Source organism: Chrysochloris asiatica, unplaced genomic scaffold (genome assembly GCF_000296735.1).
Source record: "Chrysochloris asiatica unplaced genomic scaffold, ChrAsi1.0 scaffold00103, whole genome shotgun sequence".
Taxonomy (NCBI): domain Eukaryota; kingdom Metazoa; phylum Chordata; class Mammalia; order Afrosoricida; family Chrysochloridae; genus Chrysochloris; species Chrysochloris asiatica.
Genome location: NW_006408621.1, coordinates 8645627 through 8669017, shown reverse-complemented (window position 1 = coordinate 8669017; position 23391 = coordinate 8645627). Strand labels below are relative to the sequence as shown.

Genomic DNA, 23391 nt, shown 5'->3' with positions numbered 1-23391 from the left:
AAAAAAAAAATTTAATTCTTGTTTATTTTGGCTTTTCTATAAAATAGTGAATTCAAGTATTTATTGGTTTGTTTATCGACTTAGAATAGCCTAAATATCAAATGGTTTTGAAATTCAAGTTCTCATGTAAAGGGTTCTCATTTTTAAAAAGAATTAGCAGAAGTGTTCAAATGGCTCATAAGAATCTTTGGAAAAAAAAAATTATCTTAAGGATTAGTGAACTTGGTTAGTGGAGAAGCTATTTTTTCCAGTATACAAATCTTTAAATTTTCACAACCTGTATACAGTGGGCTGGTTTTAAAGGAATAAAAACTATTTTCATTATTAGCAGTCTTCTCTGTGGTCAAATTCGACCTCCTTCAATGATATATTTTAATTGCCCACTTAAATTTGCTTTTGCATTTTGGTTCACTAGGGGAATATTTTAACATTCTAAAAGACCCTAATGATTCACCTCACAGTATAACAAACTCTAAAGTCAGTTTATCCTCTTACTGTAATTTCTTTTAGTCTTTTATGATCATGACTACAGGGTCTGCAGTAAGTTTGTCTTCCATTACAACTTCCCTTTTTATTCTTGGACTTTGCAGGAATAAACTGAAATTCCCAGCTTAAAATAAACAAAAAGAGTATTACTTGGGATTATCTGAATGTTCCTCTTCTGCTGCATGACAGGATATCATGTCAGTAGGTGCATTTCTAATTCAGGTGATTGGTTAACTTTACCCGTTCATGTGATTCAGAGTTCTGAGACCATCCCCTGAGCCTGCTTGGTCCTGTATTCTGTGTTGTTGCTGACAGAGCTCCTTACTGCACTTCCACCCGATCCGCCATCTTGTTTGTTCTTTCCGTTGTTTCTTTTTGACAAATGGTATTGAAATGAAAATAATTGTGGTGGTGTTGTTAGGTACCATTGAGTCATCTCTGACTCATAGTGACCCTGTGTACAAAAGAACAAAAGACTGCTTGGTCCTGTGCCATCCTCACAATTGTTGCTACGCTTGATCCTATTGCTGCTGCCACTGGGCCACTCCATCTTGTTGTGGGTCTTTTTTGTTTTTTTTTTGATCCTTCGCTTTATCAAGCATGATGTCCTTCTTCAGGGACTGGTGTCTCTTGATAATATGTCCAAATGATAACATGTCCAAAGTATGAGAGACAAAGTCTTGCCATCCTGGTTTCTGATGATCACTCTGGCTGTACTTCTTCCAACACAGATTAGTTTATTCTCTTGGCAGTCCGTGGTGCTTTTAATATTCTTCTCCAGCACCATAACTCAAATGCATCAAATATTCTATGGTTTTCCTTATTCATTGTCCAACTTTCATATGCATATGAGGCTATTGAAAATACCATACCTTGGGTCTGAGTCATCTTAGTCCTCATACTGATAATCTTTGCTCTTGTACACTTGAAAGAGGTCTTGTGCAGCAGATTTGCCTAATTCAATACGTTGTTTGATTTCTTGTCTGCAGCTTCCTTGAGTGTTGATAGTGAATCCAAGCCAAATAAAGTTTGACAGCTTCAATCTTTTCTCCATTTATCATGTTGTTATTTATTGCTCTAGTTGTGATGATTGTTGCTTTCTTTATACTGAGGTGTAATCCATGCTGCAGACTGTTGTCTTTGATCTTCCTCAGTAAGTATGTTAAGTCCTCTTTGCTTCCAGCAAGCAGGGTTTTATCATCTACAGATTCTCCAAACCTAGTGCTATATTCTTGTTTTGTTTTTGTTTATTTAAGACTTTTATTATGGATTGAGTGAAAGTTTACAGGGCATATCATCAGTTTTACATTCAACAAATCATATACCTTGTTTCATTACATTGATTATAATCCCTTCCATGTACCATCAGTTAACAGTATTTCTCTCTATCCACTTTAGCTTTTTTAAAAACACACAAACAAAAAAAACCCACTCAGGCATATATATAATAATTTACATCTCCAAAGGGCACATTCTGTAAGTCTACCCCTGGTCACCAGCTCTCAGTCCTTCTCTTCTTAGTTGATGAATCTAGAGTCCTCAGCCGCTCCCCCTCTCCATACCCCCATCTCTGCCTCCATCTCTGGCGCTGCTGCTTCTCTGGATAAGGTCCCACATTCTGCTTGTGCATTCCTTTCTTGATGGTCCTAGGGTCCTCTGTTTCTGGACTTTAAGATTAACCACTCCTCTTTTTTTGTTACAAAACTTCTACCTTTACAATTGTGACAGTCACGATTAGTCATGATAACAGTTATTCACTGTTGAATCTTACAAATCTTATCCCCATCTCTTTTCACCAGACCCATTTAGACAAGATGACAGCTATTCAGTGGGGATTCTTTTCTTTCCCCCCACCTAGTGCTATATTCTTCTTCATATAATCCAGGCTCTTATTTGTCCAGGATACCGACGAATTATTTACTCAGCATACAGATCGAATAAGTGTGGTTAAAGAATACAACTCTGGCGTACACCTTTCCTGATTTAGAATCATTCAGTATTCCCTGTTCAGTTGGAATAAGTTTCTCTTGGACTATTTACAGGTTTCTTTTGAGCACAGCTAAGTATTCTGGAATACTTATTCTTGGCAACGTTATCCATAGTTTGCCATGATCCACTCAGTCAAAAGACTTTATATAGATTATAAAGCACAAATGAACATCTTTCTGATTTACTTGTAAAGTAAATGCTGTTGTTAATGCAGTTGTGTTGGTCCCTACTCACAGCAACCCTGTATAAGATTTCTAAGTAACAGTTAGTGAATTTGAATTGCTGACCTTGTGATTCACAGTCCAGTGCTGATCCTACAGTGCCACACCAGGAGGCCTAAATAAGTGGTGATGGTGGTATGCCATGGAGTCTGTTCTGACTCATAGTGACCCTGTATAGGGATTCTGAGGCTGTAAATCTTTACGGGAGCAGAAAGCCTCATCTTTCTCCCACATATCAGTTAGTATTTTCGAACTGCTGACTTTGAGGTTAGCAATCCAACTCTTAACCAGTATGCCAAAGGAGGAAATGAAAAGTAAAATTTCGTGTCCTGTTGAGAAAAAGGTAGCCAATATGTAATGATTCTGCTGCTCCTCTGCCTGGCAGAGTTCAAAGGTAAAATGTTTATATATGAAATAAAACAAATTTACTCTTCTACAAGTTTTAAGGGACACAAGTTGTTTTAGAACTGAAATGTTAAAGCTTATATTTTCTGCACGCATAGAAAATGAAAGTGTTAGGAGTATGATCCAGAAACTAACTTTGTTTGTTTGTTTGTTTGTTTAGGATGGATTGGATGCTTTGGTATATGATTTGGATTTTCCTGCCTTAAGAAAAAACAAAAATATTGACAACTTTTTAAGCAGATGTAAGTAATTTTTTGTAGACATTAATGATAGACAGCATAATAACTAAATATTGACTTTGAGAATTCCAACCTCTTCTTAGTTCCTTTTCTCTACTTTTTGGTTATTTCATCACTAATTCCTACATAAAATTTACAGGAAATAATATTTATTAGCCAGCTTGTGTGCCCATTAGGAGAATCATTAAAGTATTTTGAAAAGAAAGTAGTGGAAAGCAAATGACTAAAATCAGGATTTTTTAAAAAAAGTATAAATATGCATACATACACATTAAATTTTAATATCTCTCCTCTATTTCATTTATAAATGTATTAACTATTATTTTTAATACCCTCAAGAAAGACTATATTACCTATGAAGAACCCTCTTACTAATTAAATTTGAGAAATTTTTTCCATGACAGCTGATTTATCTTCAAGTTTTACAAATGTATTTTTCTTTAGATTCTTCTTTGGATTTTTATGTTGGATTTTATATTTTTAAAATCTTATTGAACATTAAAAATCGTTTCAAACATTTTATCCAAAAGAATTTCTAAAATTTATATAATAAATTCAACCCCATTTCTTTATTTCAGAATCCTATATTTTATTATATTCGATTTGGATTGGTTTTGGTTTTATATTTAGATTGTTGAAGAAAATATTTGTGACTTTGGTTAGACATGACTTTCTTAGAACATGAATACCTCACAGCATTTTGAAAATGGATAAATATGATTTCATTACTATTTAAAAATTGCCTTTCAAAAGACCATGTTTAAGGAAGGAAAAGAAACACAGACATTGGGATAAAATATTTGCAAAACATACAAGGGGACTTCCAAAAGTTTGTGGAAATTTTCCATTATCTTTTCATTGTATTTTCACACAAACTTTTTGAAGCTCCCATGTATATGTTACTAGGGAAAGAATAGTCTTTTCAACAAATGGTGCTCAGACAATTCCCTATGCAGAAAAATTAAGTTGATTGCTTACCCTACTCTGATTCAAAAATTAACTCAAAATAATGTAGGGCCCTGTCTGTATGCTGAGCAAATAATCTGATAATAAGCTGTGTAATATGAAGAAAAATGTGGCATCAGGATTGGAGGAAGGCTCATTAACCACCTGCGATATGCAGATGATACAACCTTGCTTGCTGAAAGTGAAGAAGACTTAAAACATTTACTGATGAAGATCAAAGAGCACAGCCTTCGGTATGGATTACATCTCAATGTAAAAAACAAACATCCTCACCACTGAACCAATAAACAACATTCTATCAACAGGAAAGATTGAAGTTGTCAAGGACTTCATTCTTCTTGGATCAACTGTCAACACTCAACAGCAGTCAAGAAATCAGATGACATATTACATTAGGCAAATCTGCTGCACAAGACCTTTTTAAAGTATTGAAGAGCAAAGATATCAGCTTGAGGACTAAGGTGTGCCTGACCCAAGCCATGGTATTTTCAATAACCTCATATACATGTGAAAGCTGAACAGTGAATAAGGAAGACCATAGAAGAATTGATGCTTTTGAGTTATGGTGTTGGAGGAGAATATTGAAAGTGCCATGGGCTGCCAAAAGAACCAACAGATCTGTGTTGGAAGAAGTCAAAAAAAAAGAATCCTGAGAGAACATACTTTGGACATATTGTCAGGAGGGACCAGTTGCTGGAGAAGAATATCATGTTTGGTAAGGTGGAGGGTCAGAGAAAAAGAGGAAGACCCCAACGAGATGGATTGGCCAGGTGGCAGCATAGATGGACTCAAGTGTGGCAAAAGTTGTGAGGTTGGCCCAAGATCGGGTAGTGTTTTGTTCTGCTGTGCATAAGGTCACTGTGAGTTGGTACCGACTTGATGGCACCTAACAACATAAAACTCTTAAAAGATAACATGCAAATAAATTTTTAAGGCTTTAGGTTAGGCGTGATTTCTTTGCTGTAACATCATAAATAACAAAAGTAAAATAGATAAATTGTACATCATCAAAGCTAATTTTTTTGTGCTTCAAAGTACACTATAAAGAGAGTGTATAGAATAGGGGAAATATTTGCAACTATTTTGGAATGGGGAAAGCATTTGCAAATCAGTGAACTAATTGGTGGTGGTGGTTGTGTGCCTTGGAGTCACTTGTGACTCATAGCAACCCTGTGTATAGGGTTTCTGAGGCTGTAAATCTTTACAGGAGCAGAAAGCCTCATTTTTCTCCCACAGAACCGCTGGTAGTTTCAAACTGCTGACCTTGAGGTTAGCAGCCCTACTCGTAATCACTATGCTTACCAGAGCTCCTTTAATAGACTAATTAAGGACTAATATATGAAATACAAGGCGCTTGAGTGGTGAAGTGATTAAGTACTCAGCTATTAACCCAAAGGTCAATAGTTCAATCCCCAAAACTAGGCTGTTCCACAGGAAAGATATGGCAGTTGGCTTCTATAAAAATTACAACTTTGGAACAGTTCTACTCTGTCCTGTAGAATTGCTAAGTTGAGCCCACTTGACAGCAATGGGTTTGAGTCTTTTGATTATCTACAATGTATAAACAAGTCTTATAATAAAATAATAAAAAGACAAAAAACTCAATTTAAAAATGGGCAAAGAGGACTTCCAGCAAGATAATGAACTAGACAGACCCCACTACACTGACTCTCTATTAAAAAGGATAAGAGAGACCAAATGAAAGACACAGGTGAAAATCTTAAATTTTAAAGGAAAGGTCAGAGAAGTAGATTGAGTGCTTGCTGGGAGGATGGGAGGAGAAACTGAGCAGGGCTGGTAAGAGAAGGAGACTAATGAATGACCAACCAGATACAGCATGACCATCTTTGAACATTTTTGAGCAGCTTTGGTGAAAGAAGGTGACCTAGAAGAGTAGATTCACAAAGGTGATGGGAAAGGTGCAGTTCCTTCTTTTTCCTCAAGGTACTGGTAACCAGAGGAGTGACCAGTTCCTATCCTCATCTGTCCTCAGCGCAGAACCTGCTCTCTGGGAGTTCTGAGCCTCATGGTTGTTAGCCACACCAGTGTGAGGTGGGGGCTGGCTATGCCACTTTGGTGCCTGGATTGAAGTAGTCTGGGATCCAGACCTACAGAACCCACAGAACCACTGGACCAGAATTAGTCTAACAGAGACCCTCATAATCAACCAACCCACCGTCCAGCTTCCCTGTGGTCCTAACAGACATGGAAGCTAGCTCCGTCAAAGGCCTCAAAGAACTATTGCCAGATGGAGTGCCCTGAACATTGGATAACACCTAGACCTGTAGGAACTGTATTGGGCTAGTAACTGCTGTCACATCCCTCTTGCACCCACCTTGTTAGTTCTTGCCTGGCAGGAATCACCCAGAGCTTTGTCCTCTCCAGTCCAACAACTGTACTGTTTCTTTTGTTCTTGTTTTTGTTAATTGTTTCTTTTTCTACTTCCCTTTCCATCTCCTTGAATTTTATCCTTTCTAGCTTTGCTTTTGTTTTTCTACTTTTCTCCTTTTTCTCATTTACCCTCATTTTTAAAAATCTTTTGATCTTTCTTTACTACTATCTACTGTCTTTCTCTTTTCATCTTCCCTTTCATTGATTTTTTTTTTAAAAAAATTTTTTTCTTTTATTTTCTATCTTGTTTTTCCCCCATAGGTCCATTTTCCTATCCCTCTTACTTCCTTTTAGTTATTATATTCTTTTTTTCTTGTTGTTGCCTGATTTTCTTTTTTCTCCCTTACGATTTTCTGTTTTCATTGTTGGTTGCTTGTTTGTTTATTCTGTTTTGTTTTCTTGTGTGTTGTTTCTTCTTCCCACATGACAGGAGACAACAACTGTGCTCATACAGCACAGCCATAATTGTACCCTCTGTAGCTTTACCCACTGTGCAAGAGCTAATATCAGCTCTTATATACCACTTGATCAATGATAGACAGCAGCCGTCACCAGCCAAACCCACTCTAAATTGAGGTGTGTGAACAGAGAACAGTGTACACACTTCCCTTCTCTACACCCATAGGAGACAGTTGATGAGAACATAAGGACATATCAATATACAGTCATCAATTAAATAAAAATACAACACCACCACAGTGCCTTGGAAACAACAGAAAATCTTAGCTCACATGAAGAAACAAGAGAAAATGACTCAAATCAGTGATCAAGATGCAAAGCTGGAAACCATTTCTGAGAAAGAAAAAGTAATGGAACTAATTGAAAAGGAATTCACGTGACTGACAGAAAGATTGAGGAAAGCAAGGAGAACACAAAAAAACTTTAGAAGAATTTAGGAAAATATTACAAGAACAAAAAACACAACAAATGTAAATTTTGAAACAATACAAACAACACAAAACCTGTCATTAGGAATCTAGAAGATTGATGCTAAGGTTTCAGAAATGGGTAATACATTGAAAGGACAAAGGAGTAGATTTGAAGCAATGGAAGCCTGAATTAGTGAGCTTGAAGATAAATCTCTAAATATTAGTATGCTCAAAGATCAATAAGGAAAAAAAAGTTAGTAATTGCGAAGCTATGTAGGACACCATAAAGAGGAACAATTTATGGGTGAACAGAATTCCTGAATAGGAAGAGACAAGCATAGAAGAAATTGTCAAAGAGTTGTTGGAAGAAAATTTTCCTAATATCATAAAAGGTGAGATGATAAGCATACAAGAAGCTGAATTAACTCCAAACAGGATAGATTCCTGCAGAAAATCACCAAGACATCATAATCAGACTTTCCAAAACCAAAACAAGAAACAAAAAAAAAGAATCCTGAGAGAAATTAGAGAAAAATGAAAACTTTTCTACAGAGAAGAACCAGGCAGTGGGATGGCATATACAAAACCCTGAAAGAAAGAGAATTGCCAACCATGAATCATATACCCAGCAAAGCTGTCCCTCAAGTATGATAGCAAAATAGGAGATTTCCAGATATACTGAAATACAAGGAACTTATAATGATCAGATCAACTTTACAAAAAAATACTAAAGGGTGTTCTTTGGACTGAGAACCAACAACATCAGACAACAACCTGAGATTAACATACATGATGACACCATCCAGAATGCAAAACAAAACTTACAAGATTGAAAACAGGTACCAGAGATACCAATTTATGATGAAGTCAACTACAAAGCCAAAAGAGAGACTAGTGTAGAAACAGAACTTTCAAGTGACAAGAAATTCAAGTAAATTTCAAGATAAAACAGACTATTTTAAATGGAGAAAAAATTAATGGATTTTGCAGGGTGACCTCAAAGAAAATTAATATACCTTCACATCAACAAAAAAAGGGAAAACTAGAAAGATTTAGTAAACATTAACACAACAGAAATGAAAATGAAAAGAATACCCACAAACAAAATGAACTCAATGCAGAAAATTATGTGGAAAAAAAATCAGCAACACCACACACAAAAAACAGCAAAATGACTGTAATCAGTTCAGTGTTGTTGTTAAGTACCATCAAGTCGGTTTCGACCCATAGCGACCCTGGTACAGGGTTTCCGAGGCTGTAAATCTTCACAGGAGCAGAAAGCCTCAACTTTCTCCTGCAGAGCAGCTGGTAGTTTCGAACTGCTGACCTTAAGGTTCGCAGCCCGATTTGTAACCACTATGCTACCAGAGCTCAGTTCATAGCTATTGATAATAACATTGGATGTAAATGGATTAAGTTCAGCAGTTAAGAGGCAGAGAATAAATAGCAGAATGGATAAGAAAACAGGATCCTTCAATATGCTATCTACAAGACACATCAAAAAGATGGAGACAGCCCAAATGCCTATCAACAGAAGAACTGGTAAATTTTGGTACATACTCACAGTGGAATACTGTGCAGAAGTGAATAATAACAATGAATCTGCAAAAACCTCACAACATGGATGAATATTATGCTGAGTAAATTAGTTAATCACAAAAGGACAAATATTGTTCAAGACCAATACTATAAAAAGTTAAGAAAAGTTTTTTTTTTTTCCCCATAAAAGAAACATTCTATGATGATTACAGGGGAGGGGGAAGGCAAAATTAATCACAAACCAGAGGGTAGAATGTGTCTACCAGACACATGTTAACATGGGTGACAGGGCAGGCAGTGTATAGCAAGAGGGAAGTTAGCTGAGGTAAGTTGAAGGTAGCAAGAGACACAGGGAAGAATGCTAGAGTTAAAGTGAATAGAAGTACATACTGTTAACTGATCGTACATGGAGGAGACTGTAGTCATTGTAATGAGGCAAAGTATATAATTTGTTGTGTGTAAAACTAGTAAACCTTCACTCTGTAAACCTTCACTCAGTTCACAATAAAAAGTTTTTAAAAATTGGCAAAGGTAGGCATTTCTTCACTGATACACAGATGCCAATAAATACAGAAAAATTTGTTCAACATGAATGTTGTTTTTGTTATGTGCTGTGTAGTCACTTCTGACGCAGATTGACCCTGTATAGTTTGTTAGGGTTTTCTGAGTGCAGCTGATGGGTTTGAACCACCACTTTGTGGCTCAAATCGACCTTGTAGTCCATTGCTAAACCTACAGTGCCACATCAGGACTCCTCAGCATAAATTGTGTTGTTGTTAAGTGCCATGAAATCAGTTCTGACTCACAGCAACCCTGTATAAGGTTTCCAAAGAGCAAACTATATCTACAATGAGATGGTGGTACACATTTGGCAGTATCAGTAGATGTGAAAATGTGAGTTGGTGAACTCTGATATGTTACCGTTTGAAGTGTAAAGTGGTAAGACACTTCAGAAAACAGTGTGATCTTTTCTTATAATGTTATACATACACTTACCATGCGATCCAGGACTCCCCCTCCTAGGTATTTGCTTAAAAAGAAAAAAAAAGGTATTATGTTCTTGTTAAGACCTTATGGGAATTTATAAGGCAGCATTTTGTATAATTGCTGAAGATGAAAACCACCCATTTACAATAAAAAATTTTAAAAAACAACTAATATTGATTATTAGCAAATTTGTTCCCGTTTTACTTATCTTTGATCATATCATTGCTCTGGCATGCTTCTAAATGTAAACTTCTTTACTTCTCTTTTCCACAGTTAAAATCATATAGTCATGAAACCTTCTTACTTACTATGATAGTCATATGTTAATGTTATCTTCAAATTAGCTATTCATTGATTGGTAACTAGAAGCAGTAAATTAGATTCTAATTAGAATCAGTAAATATTTTTTGTTAAATCTATAAGCATGTAGTATAAAGAAACCGACGCCACTTAACAACAATAAATACATTTGACAGTAAACTGTGCTAGCGTTACCTTTAAATTAGCTATTTGTCTTTGGCGATTTAAATCAGTAATTTTTGTTGTTGTTATTGACAGTCCAGCAAATCCTGCTAATGTTATAAATTAATCTGCTTTATACAAGGAAGCAAAACAATTTTGGGCTATGTTTGCCTTAGCTTCTTGTACCATTATACAAAAGATACTTATTGCCAGTAAGTAAGGGAAAACTCTCTCTCATTTTAAAATTAAAGTATAAGACTAATAACTCAAACAAAATATCAAAATCAGTGGCTCATTAAAAAGTTCTCTTTTTAATTTTTGTGACTACTTGTAAGTTTCTCACTACATTTTTTAAAACTTTTTATTGTGAAGTAAGTGAAAATTTACAGAACAGTTCATCAGTCCCACATTCAATAAATTATACACTCTTGTCATTGCAATGATTGCACTCCACTTCATCTACCATCAGTTAGCAGTATTTACTGGTATTAACTTTATTTTTTTTCTCCTCCTCCCCACATCTCCACACATCCTGTGGCCATCATAGAGTGTTTTATTTAGCAAAAAAATCTTTTCGTAACTTTTCACAGCATGGGTCTCATTTAATATTTGTCTTTTTGTGATTGACTGATTTCATTCAGCATAATGTATTCCAGGTTCATTCATCCATGTTGTGAGGTGTCCTGCAGATTCTGTTATTCTTTAGCTTGCCTAATATCCCATCACTTTCTGAGAAAACGCCATACCATTTTTCACAGTGTTTATACCATTTTAAAGTCCCCCACTAGCAATGTAGGAAGGTACTAGTCTCTCCATACCATCACCAATATATGTTGTTTTCTGTTTGGGGAAACTTTGCTATTAATGCTGAAGTAAAAGGATATCTGATTATTTTGATTTGCATCTATCTTTCTGATGGCTAATGATTGTGAACATTTCTTCATATGTTTATTGATTTCCTGAAAATCTTTGGTGAAGTATCTGTTCTTCTGTTCATTTTTTAATTGAATTATTTGCCTTCTTGTTGAGATGTTGAAGTGTTCTATAAATTTTGGAGAGTAGTCCTTTGTCTGCTATGTCATTGTCAATTCTTTTTACCTCTGTGTGTAGGTTCTGATAGTACTTTTTTAGGTGAAATCCTTTAGTGTACTTAAGTGTCTAATTTTTAGGAGAACCCAGTCATCTATTTTGTCTTCTGTTTGTGTGTTTTCAGTTATGTTTATATTATTTCCGTTATATTTGTATTTATACTATGTATCAGAGCACCTAAGTTTGTCCTTATTTTTTCATGGAAGTCAAGGTCATATAAAACATGGAAAGATTAAGGAAATATGGAGGAGAATAAGGAGAAATGAAGTGTACACAAGAATGACTGTATTATATTTTAAGCTTTCTTGTAAGCCTAAATGGTTACAAAATAAAGTTATTGATTTTTAAAGTGAAGAATGATACTAGCTTTTAAAAATCAACTTGTCATAGTGACAATTTTATGTGTAGTTGTTTCAGTATATTGCATTAGGCAAAGATATCAGCTTGAGGGAGGAGTAAGGTGCACCTGACCCAAGCCACGGTATTTTCAATAACATATGCATGTGAAAGTTGAACAGTGAATAAAGAAGACCATAGAAGAATTGATGCATTTAAGTTATGTGTTGGAGGAGAACATTACATGTACCATGAACTACCCAAAGAGCAAACAAATCTGTGTTGAAACTAAAATACAGCCAGAATACTTCTTGGAAGCCAGAATGGCCAGACGTGGTCTTTCATATTTCAGACATATCAGAAGGGACTGATGAGTCCCTGGAGAAGGATATCATGTTTGGTTAAGTGGAGGGTCAGTGAAAAAGAGGAAGACCACCAAGGAGAAGGATTGGCACAGTGGCAGCAGCAATGGACTCAAATGTAGCAAATATTGTAACGTTGGTGCAGGACTGTGCAGTGTTTCATTCTGTTGTGCATAAGGTCTCTGAGTCGGTACATGACAGTTTCAACATATATCCAAATTGCTTAAAAGTTAGATTTTGTAGTATCATAAATATACTGCATAATATATAAATCAGTTAAAACTGACTTTTATGACATCTTTGTGTAAGACATTTTGACTGTGTATCAAAATGTGAAATAGACGAAACATGTTACCTTTAATTTATATATATATATATAAAAACACTATTTTGCAACTTGCTTTTCTCTGTACACACCAAGGTAGTTGACAGAATTTTGTTATATTGGGTTGTTTCTTTTTGCTGTAGTAACAGTGATATCAGGAACATTCCTGTATACTTGTAGAGTTGCTTCTTTAGGATACATTTCTTTACCCAAAAGTAGTAGTTGTTGTTAAGTGCTGTCGAGTTTCAACCCATAGCGACCTGTATAGGGTTTCCAAGGAGCAGCTGGTGAGTTTGAACCATTGAGGTTCAGACCAACCTTAAGGTCAAATGCTTATCCTACAGCGCCACACCAGGACTCCAAAAAAAGTAGTAGGTCATGCTTAATAAATTTTATTAGTTTTAAAATAGATTATCCAACTTGCATTCAAAACAAACACTAAATTTCACTCTTACAGATTCACCAATTATAGGTAACCATTATTCTTTTGTATTTTTCCCAGTTGGATAAGGAGAAAATAACTGTATTCTTATTTTGATTGCAGTTTCTGAAATATTTGTTTAAATTGTCAAATGTTCATTGATCACTTGTATTTCTTTTCTTATATACTAGATATACAGTTTTTTTGTCCATTTTTAAAAATTGTGTTTTTACTTACTGATTTAAAAGATCTCTTCATGTATTAGGAATATAACTATATAAAACAAATGCAATCCCCCCCCCCCGGCCAGTTTGTCAGTATTCTTTGTATTTGCTTGTCTTTTCATATATGTAAATTAACTTTTTTATAACGGCCAAATCTGTTATCTTTTCCTTTACAATTTCCAGGCTTCATATCCTGCTTTCAAAATAGTAAATTCCCTTCTGGAAAATCATAAAAATAATCACCTATAATTTCATCTAGTACACTATGGTTTTATATTTGTATATGTTACCTGTTGGAGATGTAATTTCATTTTCTCCTCATGGTTATCTAATTGTCTCAGTACAATTTATTGAATTATCTTCCCTTCCCCTAATGACCTAAATTTTATATTGACCATCTATCAATTTTTCATATTTTTTTAAAAAGTATTTTCTAGACTCTATGATGATCTCCTGGTTTTATGTCCTTCAACAAAGTAGCTGTTTTCTTAAACTCCAGTAAACAGTTTGAAAAAACAATCCCGAAATATGAATACAACCCATCCCCCCCAAAACATAGTGCTAGACTCACTCAACTATATAAGCATTTATACATATTAAATGGAAATTCAGATAGGCAAAAACGCTACTAAATTTCATGCTTTTTGTTTGCATACTGTCCTACATTGATGGAGACTCTTGACATACACCTTAGTTTTAAGTTGTAGGAGAAGATTTTAAGGCTACTACCAAATGGAATCCTGGTGTGGCACTGTTGGACAAGCACTGGACTGCTAACAACATGGCAGCTGTTCAAACCCACTAGTCACGCCTAGGAACTCCTATCCCGGGTCACTATGAGTATGCACTGACTCAATGGCATTTAACAACAACCAAATGGTTTTATGAATTTTATATCAGTTGAAAAACCTGAAAATGGAATTGTACACTAATGACAGTTCAACCATAAGTAAATAGAATATATGGTCATGAACACTGGACTGCAAGGTTGGTTTGAACTGCAAGGTTGGTGGTTCAAAGTAACCATTCGCTCCTCAGAAACCCTATACAGGGTCACTGTGAGTTGGAACTGACTCAATGGCACTTAACAACAACAACGATGTATTAATATTCTCTTCCTCTTTAAGAAACATATCATTCTTAAATGTAGATGTAAATGTTATGTAAAAGGTGGTATATAAATTTCATTTTTAGAATTTTTGCACTTTAGAGTCAAAAATAAAGACGTAGGCTTCTGACTACATCTTTATAGCATTATAATTGAAGTCCATGAAAATCATCTCCAATTTTTATTAGTATTACAATCTCTTTCACAAATGGTGCTGGCACGATTGGACATCCATTTGCGAAAAATTAAACAAGATGTGTATCTCACATTATATGTAAAAATGATCTCAATGTGGATTAAAGACCTAAATGTAAATCAGATAACAATACCAAGCAAAGAAAATTATAGACCAATATCCCACATGAACATGAATTGCAAAAATTCTCAGCCAATCTAGCAAATAGAATCCAACAATATCTAAAAAGTAATACCTCATGACCAAGTGGGATTCATACCAGGTATACAGGGGATGGCTCAATATTAGAAAAACAATCAACGTAATACATGAATAAAACAAAGGGAATAAAACACATGATCATATCAGTTGATGCAGAAAACGCACATTAAAATCTCCAATATTCGTTAGTGATAAAAACACCAAAATAAGACTACAAGGGAAATTCCTCAACATAACTAAGGACGTGTGTACAAAACCAGCTACAGTCATTCTCCTTGCTAATAGGAAACAGACAAGGATGCATTTTGTCACCATTCCTATTCAATGTTTTGCAGGAAGTCCTAGCTATGAGTCAGAACCCATTTGAGTGCACTTAACATATTCTTAAGTGCCTTTGAGTTGGTTCATAGAGACCCTATTTAGGATTTCCAAGGAGTAGCTGATGGGTTTGATCCTCCAACCTTTTGCAAGTCTGTTGCTGTTGTTAAGTGCCATTTAGTAGGTTGGACTCATAGCAACCCCATATAGTGTTTCTGAGGAGTGGCTGGTTAATCTTTGTGGTTCAAAACCCAGTGCTGATCCTACTACAGTGCCATACCAAGAGTCCTGCTTAGGTATACATATTATTGTCATTAACAACCTTATTTAGGGTTTCCAAGGTGAGGTTGGTGAGTTTGAACTGTACACCTTATGATTAAACAGTCAAGGATATATATTAACCCATATTCTTATTAGAAACAAACTTACTCAACTAGAATATAGTATCTTTGTGCAGTTCTTCTATTTCTTTGGCCTTATGTCAAGCCATAACACTTTCTGAAGTTACATGTATCAGTACAGTTCCCCACCAACCTTCACTGAGGTTATGTCATGAGCTTATAATGCCATTAAATTATTTTGTTAGTCTATAGAACCTGCAACATCTTGATTTTTAAATTTTATACATTAAAGTATACTTCTTTGGGTTTTGACAAATACATAGGTTTATATCTTCTCCAGTATTGTACAGAATAGTTCTATCACCCCAAAAAAATTCCCTTGAGTCTTCTTCAACCACTCTTCCCTCTCCCCACTCCTGGCAAACACTGATGTGTTTACTTTCTGTATAGTTTTGTCTTTTCCAGAATATCATAAAATGGAATTAGGCAGTTTATATCCTTTTGAGTTTTTTTTTTTTTTTTCCCTTAACAAAAAGCATTTTCGGTTCATCTATGTTCTTGTGTGACTCAATAGCCTATTCCTTTTTTTTTTTTTTTTTTTTTTTTATTGTGAATTATGTGATAGCTTACATATGAGAACATTAGCTTTACATTCATCCTATCGTATATCGTTCCATTGTCATCGTTACAGTCCCCTCCATGCATCATCAAACAACCAAAAGGTATACCCCTCTAGCCTATCCCTCTGTCATCAGCACACAGCCCCTCTCGGTCTCTGGGTCTAGAGTCCCCAGCCGCTCCATCTCTCCACGTCATCCTTTCTGCCTACATCTCTGGAGTCACTGCTTCTCTGGGTAGGGTCCCACACTCTGCTCTTCTCCCTTGATGGTTCCAGGGACCTCTGCTCCTGGACTGCAAAGTCAGCCACTCCCCTCTTTGTGCTACAAAACGTCTACCTTTACATTCCCAACCCTTAACAGTTCTGATAGCAGTTATTCACTATTGTACCACAAGAGACCTATCCCCATCGCCTTTCATCAGCCCAGACAGATTGGATACTACTCAGTGGAGAGTCTACCTTCCTCGCACCCTCTGGATCTAGGCTCCCTCTTGCAAGCTTGTAAGCTAGTCACTTCTTGCCTTTGCAGCCCCCCACCCCCACCCCCCATTTTGGGTAGCCAATGTCCAAGTTACCCATTCCTGTCTACTCTGTGTATGGAGGGTGTGGGAATGATCCTCACTATAAAGATTTGTTGTTCCCTCTTTTGAGCTATAGCATCCATAGGTGTAGGTCATGTTCATCAAATCGTATCAGATTACTCTTTTTTCATCTTCTTTCGCCTTCTAGTTGAGTTCTAATCATCCAGCCATTGGAGCCAGGTCGAGTGGGTATTATCTGCAAGTGTGGGTGTTCTTGTGCCTTAGCCTATTCTTTTTTTATTTCTAAGTATTCTATTAAATGATTGTATTGGATGTACCTCCATTTAGTCATTCATTTATTTAAAGACATTTTAGTAATTTTTAGTTTTTGATGATTATGAATGAAGTTGTTTTAAACATTTTTGCACATGGCTTTTTTAATAATAAAAATAAAATTTTAATTCATTTGGGTAATGTCTAGCAGTGAGATTGCTGTGTTATTAGCTAAGCATATATTTATCATGTTAAGAAACTGCTAATTTGTCTTACAAAGTGGCTGTACCATTTTGCATTGCCACCAGCAGTGAATGAGAGTCTTGTCAACATTCTCCTCTGTATTTGGTGTCGTCAGTGCTTTGTGTTCTAGCCACTCTAGGTGGTGGTGGTATGCTATGGAGTTGGTTCTGACTCACAGTGCCCCTGCATAGTATATCCGAGGCTGTAAATCTTTACAGGAACAGAAAGCCTCATCTTTCTCCTACAGAATGGCTGGTAGTTTTGAATTCTGACCTTGAGGTTAGCAGCCTGACACGTAACCAGTATGCTTTCAGAGCTCTTTGCCACTCTAGGTGGGCAGTTCCATATCCTACAGCTGCTCCTCAGAAACTATACAGGATCACTCTGAGTCCAACCCACTGCATGGTACTTAACAATAGCAACAACAACAACAACAATGGGTTTGCCCTAGTTTCTCAGTTTGCTTTTAAATTGCATTTCTGTAATGGCAAATTATTTTGAGTATCTATTTTTTAAGTTTTTATTTTGAATTGAGTGATATTTTACATGGGAAAACACCGGTTTTATACTTAACGTTTCATTGCAGTGATTACTGTCTCCTTCATGCATCATCAGTCAGTAGTATTTGCTTCTATTCCCTCTGTGATATTTTGTTGTTGTTAGTTTGTGTTTTGGGGATGTACACAAAAACACTCAGGAATATATATATATATAATCATTTAAACAATCATCTATTCTTTTTTTTTATAAGGTTTTTATTGTGGATTGAGTGAAAGTTTACACAGCAGATCATCAATTTTATATTCAACAAATCATACACCTTGTTTCATTACAATGATTATAATCCCCTCCATGTACCATCAGTTAACAGTATTTATCTCTATTCACTTTAGTTCTTTTTTTTTTTAAATACTCGGGCATATATAATAGTTTACACTACTAAAGGGCACATTCTGTAAGTCTGCTTCCTGGTCACCAGCTCTTAGTAACTCTCTTCCCATGAATCTAGAGTTCTCAGCTGTTCCCTCTCACCATGTCCCTATCTCTGTCTCCATCTCTAGTATCCCTGCTTCTTGGGATAAGGTCTTGCATTCCACTTGGGCTCTTCTCCCTTGATGGTCCTAGGGTCCTTTGCTTCTGTACTATTAGATTAACTACTCCCCTGTTTTTGTTAAAAAAAAAAACAAAAAAAAAACTACGTTTACAATTGTGACAGTCAGTCGTGATTAATCATGATAACAGCTCCTTAGCTATTGAATCATAAGAATCTTATCCCCATCTCTTTTTAACCAGACCCATCTAGACAAGATGAAAACTGTTCAATGGCGCCTCTTTCTTCCCCCACACACACTCTTAAACTAAACTCACCCTTGAAACTTTGTAAGCCAGTCACTTCATGCCTTTATTGCCCCATCATTTTAGGTAGCCAATGTCTAAGTTGCCCATCCCTATCTGCCCTTTGTACAGAGAGGATAGCGTTGATAATGAATGTGAGAAGATTCTTTCCCTCTCTGTTGGTTTTTAGTGTTAAATGCCATGAGTATAGGTCAAGTTCATCAAACTGTAGCAATTTATCCTCATTTCCTTTATCAAAAAATGTGGTTTTTTTTTTTTTTTTTTTAAATCTTCCTCTAGTCAAGTTCTGATTATCAAGCCATCGAAGCTAGGACAAGTGGGTACTATCTGCAACTTTGGGTGTTCTTGTGCGCTTCCTCTCACTCCATATCAGCTGGATGCTTCACTCTCAGCTCTAGCCCTCTGTGGCTATGTTCCTGTCCATGGGCTCAGGTGTCCCCAGGTCTCACTACACTTTGGACTAACCAGCCCTTCCTCTTCTCTTTCACATCTCCCTCCAGGTCAATAGTAGTCTATGGAACATGATTGAACTCAGCCCATTTCTTCATTGCTGTGTTTCCTCCTCTTTCACTCACCAGTAGACCAATGTGGTCATCAGCAAGCTTACATGCCTGCTCATGTGTTCCCTTTGAGTTTCAGTCTTAGAGGGGGGTTTGTCCTGAAGGAACTTGATTGCTTGCCATGATGACTTCCCAGTGTACAGCTTGCTTATTCTTGTAATAGCCAGTCATGCTGCCATTTTTGTTTTGGGTTTTTCCTGATGATTTTTCTTTGAAGCTGTGTCTTCTGTTGCTTTAGTTGTTCCAGGCTGTTCTGCTTGTCCTTTGTAGTGGGAATGTCCTACCTCATAAGGTTCTGGATGGGGCTCAGGATTCCACCTAAGATCCTATACACTGCAAGGGCTCTGCAAGAGGCCTATTTTCACTGCGCAAGTTCTAGAACCCCTTTTAGGTATTCCAGTCAGTTATACGCTGAAGATGGGCTTACAGGCTTCCTGTGATCATGCTGCTCATTCCTTTCTGTCCAACTCAAGTGTCCATTTTACAATAGTAGGCAAGGGAAACCAATATACATACGACAGTCAAGCTTCTTAGTATTATTTCCCCTCTTCAAACTATGTTTGATCCTTGTATCTCAGAGCCCTGTTGTTCCAAGTTGAGCATCTATTCTTATGCTTATTTTCTATCAGTATATCTTCATTATTGAAGTATGTATTCATATCCTTTGTCCATTTTTTAGATTGGGTTGCTTGTTTGCTTATTTAGTTTTTTAAAGTTTTTATATTTGACTATGAATCCTGTATCGCATATTTGAATTACAACTATTTCTCTTGATCTGTGGCTTGCCTTTTCCTAAAATCTAATTTATCAGTTATTTGTTATGGGTTGTACTTTGCCTGTCATTTCTATAAACATATAGCGAGCCTCAAGATTAAGTTAAGAAACAAAACAAAACAGATTTATTGAAATACCATTTGTATATGCTTTTAACATGTACTGTTTTCTACCATTTGTCTGTCAGTTTGTCGTACTGTGGTACCTTGTGTGTTGCTGTGATGCTAGAAGCTATGCTACAGGTATTATGAGTGCCAGCAGAGCCCTTCATGGTGGACAGGTTTTGAATTTCCAGACTAAGACAGCCTAGAAATAAGGAGAGGCAGATTACTTCTGAATGTTTAGCCACTGAAAACCTTATAAATAGCAGTGGAACACTGTCAGGTAGCACCAGAGTACTGAATATTCAGAAACATGAATAGCACCAGAATGTTGTCAGATATTCTTGGCATGGATTTCTTCAAGTCAGTTGACCAAGTAGCTGTCTTTCAAGGATTTCTGTCTATGTCATAAATAATGGCAGATAGCTACCTGGTCAACTGATAGGAACAGATAAATTTTTGTGCCCATTCCAAAGAGAGGTGACCCAGAGGACTGTGGAAATCATTGGACAATATCATTAATATTATATACAAGTAAAATTTTGCTAAAGATAATTCAGAAATAGCTGCAACAGTACACTGACAGGGAACTGCCAGAGGTTCAAGCCAGATTCAAACAAGGACATGGATTGAGAGCTGTTATTGCTGATGTCAGATGAATCTTGACTGAAAACACAGAATACCAGAAAGATGTTTACCTGTATTTTACTGACTACACAAAGGCTTTTGATTGTGTGGCTCATGACAAGTAATGGACAACATTGCAGAGAATGAGTACTCTGTAACAGTTAGTTATTCTCATGAGGAATCTGAACATAGACCAAGAGGCATAAATTAAAAAGTTATTTTTGTTAAGTGTCATTGAGTTGGTTACAAATCATAGGGATCCTGTAAAAGGTTTCCCAGGAGTGGCTGATGGGTTTAAGTTGCTGACTTTGAGGTTAGCAGTCCGGTGTTTATCCTGTAGCACCACACCAAATTAAGGGGTTGACACTATAAAAGAAACTAAACAAATAATTGAACTGGATGTGCAATAACTGAAATGAACCAATTATTGGAAGTACTTAGCAGCAGATTTGAACTACAGAGAAAGAATGAATGAACTAGGGATTGCGGTCATAGAAATTACAGAATCTGAAGAGTAACAAGAGAAGGTTCAAGACTATTGAGCATAGCGGAATGAAAATGTGGGGTGCATTCTAGCAAACTAACATATGCATCATGGGAATCCCAGAAGGAGAGGAGGGAAGACAGGAAGAGAAATAATAATTGAAGAAATAATGGCATAAAACTTTATAAATAAGATAAAGGATATGAATTTGTAAATCCAAGAAACTCAATGAACTCCAAGTAGAATAAACCCAGAGATCTATTATACTTAAGACATGTTATAATCAGGCTTTCAAATAATTAACAGAGAATCCTGAAAGCAGCAAGAGAAAAGTGAATTATTACATTAAAAAAAGGCTCCCCAGTAAGATTAAGTGCTTATTTAAACGTAGAGACCTGAAGGCACATGAATGACTTGGTTAAAGTACTGAGAGAAAAGAACTGTTAACCAACCAAGAACACTATTACATCTGGCAAAACTGCCTGTCAAGAAAGAGAGCTAAAAGGCCCTGCAGCATTCAGTAGACTTCTGTGGACCTGGGTGGGGACCTGGTTGGCCAGCGGTGTGGCAGAACCTGGGGACTCTTGGGCCCAGGGTCAGTGACATGGCCGCAGGGGACTAGAGTGGAGAGTGGAGCATCCACCTGATAAGAGGAGAGGGCATATGCATAAGAACACCCACACTTGCAGATAATACCCACTTGTCCTGGCTTTGATGGCTGGATGATCAGAGCTCAACCAGAAATAAAAAGAAGAGGGGGAAAAAAAACAAAAAAAAGTATTCTCATACAGTTTGATGAACTTGACCTACACCTATGGAAGCAGTAGCTCAAAGGAGGGAATAGGTCCTTACAGCAAGAATCATTCCCACCCCCTCCACACACAGAGTGGACAGGGATGGGCAACTTGGACGTTGGCTACCCAGAATGGGGGGAGGGGGGCTGCAAAGGCAAGAAGTGACTGGCTTGCAGGCTTTCAAGGGGGGAGCCTGGATCCAGAGGGCCTGGAAGAAGGTGGAGTCTCCAGTGAGTGGTATTCAGTCTGACTAGGCAGGGCTGATGCAATGAAATGCAGATGGGTCTCTTGTGATACAATGGTAAATGATTATTATTGGGACTGATTGTGAGGATTGGAAATGTGGAGGTGTACGTTTTGTAGCAGGGAGGGGAGTGATTGACTTTTCAGTCTAGGAGCGGAGGTCCCTGGGACCATCAGGGGAGAGGAGCGGAGAGCGGGACTCTGCCCAGAGAAGCAGTGATGCCTGAGATGGAGCCAGGGATGATGACGAGGAGCGATGGAGTGGCTGGAGACTTTGGATCCAGAGAGGGAGGGCGACTGTGTGCTGAAGCCCTGGGGGGCACGGGGGAAGGATTGCATGGAGGGGATTGTAGCCATGGCAATGGGACGGTGTACAATGGAATGAGTGTGGGACTGGTGTTCTCCCATGTGAGCTGTCACATAATTCACAATTAAAAAAAAAAAGAATAGAGCTAAAGACATGACAACTAGATCTACCTTGTAAGTAGTGCTAAATGGAATTCGTCAGATTAAAACTGAAAGGACACTAGATAGTAACTTGAAGATGTATATTTAAAAAACAAATCTTTGGCAAAGCTAATTTCATGGGCAAATAGAAAGGCCTTTTTTTTTTTTTTTAAATAATTTCAGTTTGTAGCTTTAGTTGCTGTGTTCTACATGATTCCAAAAGACAGATCTATATAATAACTACTTAATAGGGAGAAGGGGAGTCCTGGTGTGGCACTGTAGGATAAGCACTGGACTGAAAGGTCTGTTTGAACTGTAAGGTCGATAGATGAAATGTACCATTCTCTCCAGAAACCCTGTACAGGGTCGCTATAAACTGGAACCAACTCTACAACCCTTAACAACAAGGGAGAAGGTGACTTGGTGGCATAGTGGGCTATGAATCTGTCTACTAACCGCAAGGTCAGCAGTTCAAATCTACCAGCCACTCCATGGGAAAAAGATGACGTTTTCTGCTCCCATAAAGATTTATAACCTTAGAAACTTGATACTGGGTCATTGTGAGTTGTAACAAACTCTGTGACACACAACCCTCACACCACCACCACCTTAAAAAGAAGAAGGGTGGTACACGAAAAGAATTTTTGTACAGACTGCAAAGCCGTTTGAACTGTAAGGTTGTTGGTTCAAGCTCACCGGCCACTCCTTGGAAATCCTATACAGGGTCGCTATGTGTCAGAACCGATTCGACGGCACTTAACAGCAACAACAACTGAAATTAACTTGGTATCAATTTAAACAAGGTTGTTACAATTTTAAGATGTTAAATATAATCCACATGAAAACCACAAGGAAATTATCTTTTTTATTTTTT

The 23391-nt window shown here is 36.9% G+C and overlaps 1 protein-coding gene across 1 annotated transcript in view; it reads left to right on the top strand.

Annotated features, from left to right (window-relative positions):
- The window catches only part of ROCK1 (Rho-associated, coiled-coil containing protein kinase 1), a 221691-nt gene that overhangs the window by 59105 nt on the left and 139195 nt on the right, over positions 1-23391 (top strand). Inside the window, exon 2 of the mRNA XM_006867285.1 lies at positions 3262-3343. Coding sequence (XP_006867347.1) covers positions 3262-3343 — 82 coding nt within the window. The remainder of the gene's footprint in view (positions 1-3261; positions 3344-23391) is intronic.